Raw genomic sequence first — 10,961 nt, forward strand, 5'->3', positions numbered from 1 at the left:
CCCCCCCCCTTTTCCTAGCTGTGGAAAGAAGCACCTTCTACCCGTGCATGTCACACCAAGCCTAAGAAAGGTGGTGGGACACCCCTGAGACAGCAAGGTTTGTGTGGATGCATCTTGTTCCTCTATGGTTGGGATGTCCACTAAGGGGATGCTCCACAGGAATTGCTGGACCCACTCCACAGAAATATCAGATGTGTTTAAAAAAAAACTGAGAAAGTGAAATGACTCTGAAATTGCACAATCTGAAAATGACTATGTGTCATTTTGGAACTTTTTATTTGCCTCCTCCTCGGTGTCCCTTTGACAGGGACAGATGCCCCTTCTCCTACCTTTGGAGAAGCCAGTGTGGCTTTCAGGGAAAACACCCAACAAATTTACTCCAGCCTGGCTGACAAACAAAACTGCCTTGATATCACTGAAGCTCTGCTTTTGATCCACCTGAGTGAAATCAATGCAAAAGACCAGAAGTGGATGCTCTGCATCTAGCTGAACTCAGCTTTGTCTGGTTGAGCATGAGCCACTACATAAACCAGGAGCTTCAGTGGAAAGCTGGAGACACAGCACGGGGCTCATCCTAAGACCCAAATTTAGTCTTGGGGAACAAGTGTGTCCTTTGGAAAGGGGAAGGAAATGTTTCCATTGTGTTTGCCCAGAGACCACTCTGGGTCTGTTGCATCTAAGTGCCTAGAAGTATGCTGAATGAGGCTAGTGGATTTATTTAAAAAAAAAATAAAGGACCAGGCTGAACTTCTTCAGAAGTCACAGGGGTGGCTGAAAATGGGCCAGGTCCGACAGCAGAATGAAGTGGTGCAGCTTTGCTCATGCCAGTCCTGGTGAAAGCGGTTTCCACGTGCCTGCAGCAGCGCAATGCATGAACCTCAGAAAGCCCCAAGGAGAGGTCTGAGCAGGTGATCCTTGCAGACTGTCAGGGTGATACTCTGGGATCAGTAGTATGAATGCTTGAAAGAAACGATGCTTGGACAGCCTGCCAGGTGTCTGGATAAATATCCCAAAGTTCGCATATCGGAGGTTCAGCACAGTGATAGGAAACTGAAGTCGGTGAAATCATGCTGTGATATCCAGCCAGAGCTACTTCTCCAGGGAAAATGTCAGGGTACCAGCATGAACCCAGTGTTCACAAAATCCCACTCAGTACCCTGCTGATGATAAACTTCACTTGTGGGCACTATGTAGTAGTGAACAATTTCAGAGGTGTAGGAAATATTCAGCCTAGAGTTTGGGAGGCAGCTCTCAGCTGCTTCTTTGACAACACTGAACACAGAATCAGGGGAATGTTTTCCTACATGCAGGTCTATAAGCAGAAGACAACTTGCAGCCACTACGGACCTTGTTTGAGAAAGCTCATCAGGATGAAGAGGATGGGCAAACACCAGAGGATGCTGCAACTCTCCCAGAAGAGCTCCAACACTCTTAGGGTTGTTTGGAGCTGAAATCTTGAGCTAGCAGATCAACCCCTCTGGTGGGACTCCAAGGACATTCTCCCTTTGCTTGCTGGTGAGCAAGTACATCAATGCTCCCTCTTCCAAACGGACTGTCCAAGCACCAAGACACAGAAGACAATACTGGATGTTTGTCCTGGGAAGGTCATGATTTTTTCTGCATCTTAGGGAATTGTTTTGGCTTGGGTGTTGATGACTGAAATCCTTATGCTTTTATTCCATGATGCTGTCTATCTGCAGTGCTCCTAGAACATTCAGCAGCTTCTACCCAGAAAGGGCTTCATCCACCAATTTACTTGCTACTGAACTGCAGGTATCCAATCCTGCGCTGGTGCAGAGCAGGAAAAAGAAAATGTAACCTGCTGAGACTCCTGGGAGGCAAAAGGTAGTAACTCAGATCAGCATCCAACCCACATCTGGGAGCGAGCAGGTCCAGCTTTCTCATTAATGACAACATGCTCCTTCATGATCTTCCCACTTGGCCATCTCTCTATAACAGCTCTTCTGGCTTCAAATGCTGGAGTTGGTGGGTGAACTCTGAGCACCACAGGGAAGGAAGTCAGAATAAACAGCCATCACAATCGACTTTCATCTTACAAGACCTTGCCAACCCCAGTCAGCCTTTGAGTTCAGGTGAACTCTGCTCATGACTTGCAGATTCATGCTGTCCCATGTTCCCACGCAGCCTCAGCAAAACCAGAGACCTGGACGTGTGTGTTTGTTTCTACCTTCTTTAGATGAAGAAGGGAGGGAGATCCTAGAGTCAGGCACAAAGACTAGATACAGCACAGTCAAAAAATATCCTGAGTGCAGCATTTCTCCTGGGCATTTTCTCTTTGCAAGGGAGCTTCTTGTGTAGATGTAAGTGTGAACAGATGAATTAAAAGTGAGAGGGGAAGCATCAGGACAGCTGTAGTTTTACTTAAGCCAATATGTGCTGTCTCTCGTAGGTAACTCTAGGCAGAATCAATGTTTGGGTCTTCTGACCCAGGGGAAGCAAGCGGAGTCACTCGGCAGGCATTCAACACGATGACGACACCTACCCCTGGATGCTGTTGCTCCTAAAAAAATGCTCTCACAAGGACACCAGATGCTACTGCTGTCTTCAGTTTACTCAAGTGACGAACAGGCATGTGCCTGGGGCTGGGAACCGGCCCAAGATGGGGAACGCAATGGGAGCCTAGAGGGAGCACTAAGCTCACGCGAGGACAAGACTACCAGAGGCCACATAGACTGGCTTTCAATCACGCAGCTTGCTCCAAAAAGAGAGGAAATAAAGGGCAGGCCCGAGCAATGTACAGTTGAACACTTCAAGGACTGACTGCTCATCACAAATCCCAGCACCTCCCAGGTCAAAGCTACAGACTCCAGGAACTAGGCGGCTGCCTAGAATGTATGGAAATAATTAAATTTGTCTTTATTGACCACCTTTCTTTGAGGGATAAACAAGTCAGGTAGATGTCATGTTCTGCCGCACAAGAGTAATGACAGAGAGAAATGACCCTCTCCTTGAGCACGAATTATAACCATTAGCCTGTCTGACCCAAACCCTTCCCACCAGGACCTTGTCCGTTCTACCTTATCGAGCAAAATCTGCACAACTCTTCCTACTGCCTTCAAATCCCTTGGCTTGAAGAACAGACTTTCAGCTCAGACGAGCTCTTCTTGCAAGCCAGGTCAGCACTAATTTCTTGAGAAGACTTTGCCTCTGTAGGTCACGCCACATCATTTCTGTGCTGTTAACACCTTGGCTGCACACACAGCCTCGCTCCATGAAGTCTTTATCCCTTCTAAATCCTCTCCCAAACTCTCCTTTTCCATCCATGATGATCTTCAATCTGTATGTCTGCCGTCTGCTCTCCCATGTGCTTACATTAACTTGGGCTAAGCTCATTTAGTAATTAAATGCTGAACACTGGGACATGACTGACTTGACTGAGGTCCAGAGTGCCCTTCACCACGCTAAGGTTTCCCATTAGCCATAGCCACCTTTGCTGTATTTCTGAGCTCTCTCACCTGTGAGACTGTGATGCCGCATTTCTTGGCTAGCTCTTCTTTGGCTTCCTCACTGGGGTAAGGGTTGCTGAGATGGGAATAGAAATACTCATTCAGGATTTCCGTAGCCTGCTTGTTGAAGTTTCGTCTCTTCCGCCTTAGTATGAAGAAAGAGGAGGAAACAGAAGGAAAAGGAAAGGGAATCAGTGCCAGGAATCCAGAAACAGGAATGTAATTTTAGGTACCCTGACTTTCCCCACTTCCCTCCCTTCTTCCCCTGCTCCTGGGAGCATGGAGCGCAACAGACTCATGGCTAGGAAGCTTCACATCTGCACCTTGCTGGTGACTCCTCTCTCAGCACCTTCCAAAGCAAGTAAGTCTCCATCTCTAATTATCACTGTATCCTCCAGCTCACAGAGAAGTCTTAAAACTGGAACCCAGATCCTCCACCTGGGAAGGTGACTCCCAGCACCTGGCTGCACTGGCCAAAGACATCACTGCTACTCTGCAAAGCTCTGTGCTGAGAAAGCAGCACTAGATATATCCTCGGGGAAGTCTGTTCTGTTTACAGCTGAGCGTTATAAGTCAGCTACCTCTTCCCTTGTACCCCAGGTGTAGCAGAGTCTCCTCCCCATCCAAAGCTGCAGCCCAAGTCACAACCTGCACATAACCAGCTTGGGGAGTGAAATAATTTTACAGCAAATTGAAAATCTGGGACAATGGAAACACAAGGAAAAGAATAGGAACCTAGAGGGGACAGGATGGGCTGGAGGATTAGCATTCATCCACATTTTCACCACAGAGGATTGTTGGAAAATGCCGCAGAATTTCCTTCTGCCACAGCAAAACCAGGATATGGAATTCTCAAGGTACAGCTGGGAGCCTCCAAAAGACAGAGGCTGGATGTCTTGAACCGCTGTCCCCTTCCCTGCTGAGCTACAGACAACTAGAGGATAAGGAAGGTAAATAGCTTCTGTGGCTCAGGACCGAGAGATCTGCCCTTCAGACGGACCAGAATTCACTCCAGAACCTTGAAACACCTCTCCCAGGCCTGAACAATACTGCATGGTGGGGTGAACTCACCGTGCATCCAGAAATCGGGAGCGCAAGATCATGACGGCTTCACACGTGCTTTGCTTCAACTGCATCTGGATGGAGCTGAACTTGCGATGGATGATGCTCACCATCCGCTCTATTTCCTTCGGTGAGATAGGTCGGGTCCGGCTCTGCTCACGCAGCAGGTTCATCACATGGGTGGTGAATTCATTGCATGCCTGTAATGGCAAGAAAAGCAAAAGAAACCCCAGGATCGGAAGGTCATTCGACGGCGTCAAGGACAGTACAGAGGCAACGCTGCTAAGGAAGAAGATACAAGTGGAGGCCTCAATGGCTGGGGCTTTTTAGGACGTACCCAGTGCAGGAGCGTACTGGCTCTTGGGGTAGAGATACATTTCTCTCATCTGCCAAGCAGAGGGCATGTTGAGAAAGGCAGGAGCCAATTTCTTTCCTTTCAGGGATCATGGATGGAGCTGGGGCAGGTGAAGACCTAGAACTCATGTAAAGCATGAAGAAGTCCTAGCCACTGTTTTTCTGGACAGGACTGGAGGAGTTATAGATATATCGGGGGAGGACCATGAATCTTGTGGCCTGCTGTCCCTCCTCCTGCCGCCCCAGCTGGACCCAAGCACCATGCGTCCTGCAGAGCCCCTTGTGCTTCACAAGAGCAGCTCCCAGAGAGACATGGCCCTACTCTGCACTCTAAGCACATCAGATAAGAAGTAAATAACGATAATAATTAAAACCTGAGTAAGGCAGGAGCCCTGACAAGTAAGGGCAAGCAGGTAATAATCTCAATTAGTTTGCTGCTGGCACAGCACTGTCTGGCTGCTCCTGCTGTCCCCATGTTGTGCTGTGAGGACAGGGCAGCGAGAGGAGTTGGGGGAAGAAGGGAGGGATTTTGGGGCCAGATGTAGGCCATTTCATTGCCCTCCCCTCCATCTTCATCAGCACCTTGCAGACATGACAGGATCCTCCGATTCTGAGAACCAAGGCCCGAAAACCAGGTTGAGAGCAGCGCTCGGACACCGATAGCTCGAGAAGCCTGTGGTGCTCCTGGGACACAGGACGCTGCTCTGGGGACAGTGTACCAAGTTCCCACCTCATGATGGGGAAAAAGGGGCTAGCAGGGGAAAGAAACACTGATTTTGGGGACTGGTGACATGAGCTTGATTTACTATATCCTACCCCACCGTTCCAGGCTGAATCCCTACCCACAGCTCAGACTTAACAAGGAGGCCAGCAGAGCCCCTCCAATTGCCCATCACCAGCTTCAGCTGACAGCTCCCATCTCCCAGGGTGAGCACCGGCTAGAAGAGCTCTCAGCCGGGTGCCTCTTTGCTCCCAGATGCTCAAGCAATTTCAGCTCGTCTCCTCTTGGCGTGAAATAAAGAGCATTAAAGGCAAAATTGCCAGTGAGTGCCGTGCTGTCACAGCAGCTGCCAGACACCTTGAGAAGCCAGGCGCTAAGCTCCCCCAGCCACCAAAAATGGCACTGGAGAGAGGGAGATGGAGATTGAGAAACCCTGAACCCTGGTTTTACAGGACTGCAGGTGATGATACCGGAGATATGGTCCAGCACAGCCATTTGCAAAGCAACTTGGAAGCAAAACCAACCCTGTCAGTGCGTTGTGAGAAGGAAAGATGTGGCCCGTCTCACCCCATAGGGCTGGGGTAAAGGCTTCTCTCACCCAGCTGTCCCTTTGGGGAGCAAAAATGACGCAGAAGCAAAATCAGAAAAGCAAACAAACAAAACTCCCACCCAAAGAGAGGAAGGAGCAGAAGGTATTTCCCTGAAGCCTGCCCCTGGATGTGCCAAGGGACTCTCCTTGGGCTTGGGTGGCAGAGTACATGGGGTCTTCTCTCCCCCTTTTCAGCCTGAGGGCTGAAAGATGAGCCCTGACCTGCTCTCCACTCCTACATGTGTGAGACAGCTGAGGACAACAACCAAAGGTCATCCTTCCAACCTGGTCCCTGGGATCTGCCACCCCTTCCTCCTCTAATGCTCTGCCAAAATGCCTGACCGTGCTTGCCTTCTCCAACACCTGAGCCCTGCCTGGCCACCCTGACTCCAGCTCCAACCCAGGAGCACTCACCTAATGTAGCTCCACACCACCCCTGGGTGTAGGTCTGAAGATGCTGACCAGCAGCCTCAGCTTGGCCCACATGGCACCTGAAGGGGTGAGATATCCCCCAGCCCCACCTCACAACCAGTTAGCCAGGTAAAACGGGGGCCAGGCAGACTTGGCCATACAGACCCCAGCACTGGCGGCTGCTCACAGCCCCGTTGCATCAGCAGAGACGGCGTTGAACCAGAGACCTGAAACCCCGCCTGGCCCTGGCCATGGGGGATGCTTTCTTGCTCGCACTCCATAAACCACAATCTCAGGGTAGAAACCACATTCATCACAAGGGCAAGCCGCGCGGCGGCAAAAAGAGGTCTGCAAAACATCTGGAAGTGTTTGAAAGAAACCGGTTTTGAGCACTGGCCTGCAAAGCTTTTCATGCAATTGTCAGCGTTACCAATAGCTGCATTCATAACCCAAATAGTTTTACTTTTTCTTTTTTATTTTAAGAATTATTTTCCTCAAGAAAATGATTTTTTTTCAGGAAAAAGAACTTTTCAAGCAGAAGAAATATTCAAGGAAGATTCTGATGCAAGCCTTGCTTGGAAAACTGCCTGCACCGAGGCCAGCACCTCAAAGAGGACTCCGCTGTCATAGGGCCAATTTTTGGCAAGACATTAGGAAGTGAAAAGCGAAAATCAAAGGGGCAACCCATGCTGAGCCTATTCTCACACCACATCCCAGCACAAAACCCCAATCCTAAAAAAGCACGTTTTTCACTCCAGTAGCCAGCAACAGTTTTCATTTCCCTGTACACTCCTAACAATAGATGTCAGTAGCGATCCAGGCTGGGCATATCCACACCGCGGTGCTGGCACCCGATGGCGGCTCTGTGGGCTGCTCCGGCTCCGGCTCCTACCATCCCATGACCACCACCCCTGGGCAGCACTGCCCTCCACCACGAAGGAGCCTGTTACCTGCTCATACTTCTCCAGCTCCGTGTGATAGATCTGCCGGATCTGGGAGAGTTTGGCTCTGTAGTCGGAGTGCTCCACTGAGTTGTCGGAGCCGGCTCCTCCCGATGCGGCAGCAGCGGCGGGAGCAGCCGCTGAGCCACCTCCTTTTTCGGGGCCCGCTACCCCCTCAGCCAGGAGCATGTTGTCTAACCGCATCAGCTGGGGGTCCGTGGGCTCCTCTTCCTGCGCTCCCCGGATGCTCAGCACTGCAGGAGACACAAAAGGGAGAGGAAAGCCTTAGTTGTGCCTGGAGCTTAACTCAGGGAAGGGGATGCTCATCCATAAGGGGATGCTCATCCCAGGTTGGACTGTTGGGGCTTAGTTCCCCCCAACGGGGCTTTTCTTCCTTTCCCAAGGGTACCCCAGCAGGCAGTCTGCATCCTGGTGCTCCAAGCGCTCGTCTCCAAATGCAGCTCCTCGGCTCTCCAGCCTAGCAGCAGCGACGAGGGCACTCCAGCTCCTTGCTCCCCTCCCTGCCTCTTCCCCTCCTTCCCGCAGGGAAGAAGTAGGGCAGAACTGTCAGAGAGCTCACCACAGAGGTAACCCAGAAAACCACACTTTGCGTTCAAATACACAGCAAAACTGCTAGCAACACCAACTGAAAAAAACCAACAAATTTACCCATTCTTGCTGCCAGAAGCGATAGGAACCATATCCCGACTGAAGCACGGAATGGGAAGTCGGACCTCTCTAGCCCAAGAATCCTCCCATGTCACCTAACGTACCGTTTACAGCCTGATCCTGCACCGTTTGCATCGGCCATCAACCCCAGATGGCAGACGAAGAAGTACAGAGCCCAGGGCTGGCTGTGCCTCAGTTTCCCCAGCTTTAAATACAGACGGAGAGGGCTTGCAAGGCCATGTTTTTAGCCACCCAGTGGAAAAACAAGCAAAAAATGTATAAAATGCATTTTGTTCTTTGGAAAATGCCGGGGGTTTTAAGAATCCAGTCATTCCAGTGAAGTCTAAACCATGCTAAAAGGGGTGATAATAAATCAATCCTCCCGGAGTGACTTGCCAAGGAGAGAATTTTCCTCCCCTCTTTGTACTCCCTGCCTCAATTATTGCTTCAAGTAAACGTCCTTCTCCTGCAAGGGTTTTATTGGAAAAAACACATGGGACCATCCCAACTGCTCTGGGCCGTATTGCCAAAGGGGCACATCCCAGGTCTGAAGGATGGGGGTACCCTACGTGCCCCCCCATAGTCTGTGTTTGAACACAGAAGCGTAACCTGAGCTTTCCGCACACACACAGACAGGTGTGTGGCAACTGTAAAAAAAAAAACAAACAAATAAATAATATAAATCCTTGATGAGTGAACAAAAAAGGCATTTCCTAAGAGAAACGAATTGTATTTCCCCATCTCGTCTGGCACAGGAGCTCAAAGCACTTTGTAAACACACACACACACACACACACACACACCCCAAGCACACACTCGGGCACACCCGGAGCTGGGTAATGTTGCATGAATTTTAATAAAGCCGTGCCTCCTTACACCCAAGATGAATTTGACCCCCTGAATCCGCAGCGCAAACAAGAGCAAGTGATTTTCCCCATCATTAAAAAAAAAAAAAAAAAAAAGGTCTAAAGCCAGTTGGCAGTAAGAAGTAAAACCAGAGCAGCTAAAAAAACACTATGTTCTTCCTCACTCTGAAATAAGTTAGAGAAGGATACAGCTATTATCAGCAAAAAATTGAAATAAAAAACCCTGTTGAGAGGTTTGGCTAACCCTAAAAGACTTTTTTTTAAGCCTCAAACTCTACTGAAATAATTATTTTCAGGACTCTAACATTTACTGCCATTTTTGTGATTAAAACATTCGCCGTCAACAACCGTGGAAAGATCAGGGGGAGAGGAAAGAAAAGAAAAAAAAAAAAGCCCAGCAAAAGTAGATTTGCCAATAAAGTGATCTAATAATAAATAATTCCACACTAGGGAGGATCATTTCTATACGGAGGGATGGGGGCATACTGCTGAATTTGGAGCTAGGTGCCAGTTGCCGAGCCCCGAGGAGACAGGTCTGGCATCCCCCTCCACCTCAAGAGGCTCCCCAGGGCACCACCGGCACCCAGCCATGCGCTTCGACGTTGAATAAATCTGAGGGAAGAGGTCAGACTTCATCAAGAAAATGGTTTGGGGTCTGTGGTCCATAAACTGAAACAAGAGGTAAACGGATCCTTAAAAAAAGAAGAGGGAAGTGAGGAGGTGACAAGCTACGGGCGAGAGACAAACTTGCTATGAAAAGAAAGAGAATAAATTCCTGTTCTTCCAGGAATAAATAACTCACTAAATTAAAGCACATCAAAATGCAAATGGAAAGCAACACAAGTTAAAAAAAAAATAATTAACCCCCCCCAAATAAACAAATCAAAAGCAGAGTTGCCGAAACAGGTGCATCTGGATTTCAAAAGGGAAATATTTTTAGATTAAAAATCTCAGGAATCATTGACCTGACAGGTAGGCACGAGTGATTAATTAGTTGATGTTTAGAAAGCTGCTTCCCGATGAAAAGCGCTGTATAACCCCTGAGCTTTATTACCATGCAACACGCATGGACCAGCACCCGCTGGGTGTGTGCATCCCAAGCATCCTATGGATGGACAGGCGTCCCCGCAGCAGAGACCTGAACCCAGCCGGAGACTGCGCGGAGACGACCTGGGTTGGGCTGCCCACTCGGAATAAGGCTAGGGAGTAAATAAATGGAAAGGCCAATGTGTCTAAGCAGAACGGATGCTGCCTATTTATCCCTGGAAGGCTGCGCTCAGCTGAGAAGATGACAAAATGATTATTTAAGAGCTCCGTTTTTATCTTCCCGGTGCTGTCCCCAGCTCCAACACACCTCCTGCCACGATGCCCGGGGTGCTGGGCTCCTTGGCAGCTCCGACCCTCCAAAATGCCCCCCATGATGGGATGCAGCCCCCGCTCTGCCGGCTGGCGGGCTCAGGGAGAGCCGGTACAGGCAGCACGCGACCCACAGCACCTGAGCACCTGACCGAGTCTGCAGCTTTTCCTACCAAATTAAAATAAAATAAATTCAGCAGAACGATCCTTGGTGGTCCGGCAGCAAGTCAGAGCTGAGGGGCCAGAGGCACACTCCAACCTGTGCCTGGCCATCCCCAAGACCAGCCATTTGCTGCTCCTAATTAAAGAGTAGGGGAAAAAAACAAAAGGAAAAACAAAAAGAAAGATAGCGACTGGCAGCTGGGGGGAGGAAAATTCATGCAAGACTTTCTGTCCTTGGCCGCTTTCCTGCTGGCTCTGCAGCCCCCGGAGCCGCGGCAAATGCCGCTAGAGGGTGCTCAGCCCTCGCCGAGGTCCCCCGCTGCCTCAAAATGCATTTTTATATATAAATATATACATACCCAC

The 10,961-nt window shown here is 49.6% G+C and overlaps 1 protein-coding gene across 1 annotated transcript in view; it reads right to left on the reverse strand.

Moving 5' to 3' along the window:
* The window catches only part of PBX1 (pre-B-cell leukemia homeobox 1), a 185,488-nt gene that overhangs the window by 17,284 nt on the left and 157,243 nt on the right, over positions 1-10,961 (reverse strand). The window contains exons 3-5 of the mRNA XM_009892916.1: positions 7,555-7,799; positions 4,539-4,729; positions 3,477-3,612 (exon numbers count right to left, since the gene is read on the reverse strand). Coding sequence (XP_009891218.1) covers positions 3,477-3,612; positions 4,539-4,729; positions 7,555-7,799 — 572 coding nt within the window. The remainder of the gene's footprint in view (positions 1-3,476; positions 3,613-4,538; positions 4,730-7,554; positions 7,800-10,961) is intronic.

Source organism: Charadrius vociferus, unplaced genomic scaffold, assembly GCF_000708025.1.
Source record: "Charadrius vociferus isolate BGI_N301 unplaced genomic scaffold, ASM70802v2 scaffold39, whole genome shotgun sequence".
Lineage (NCBI taxonomy): Eukaryota > Metazoa > Chordata > Aves > Charadriiformes > Charadriidae > Charadrius > Charadrius vociferus.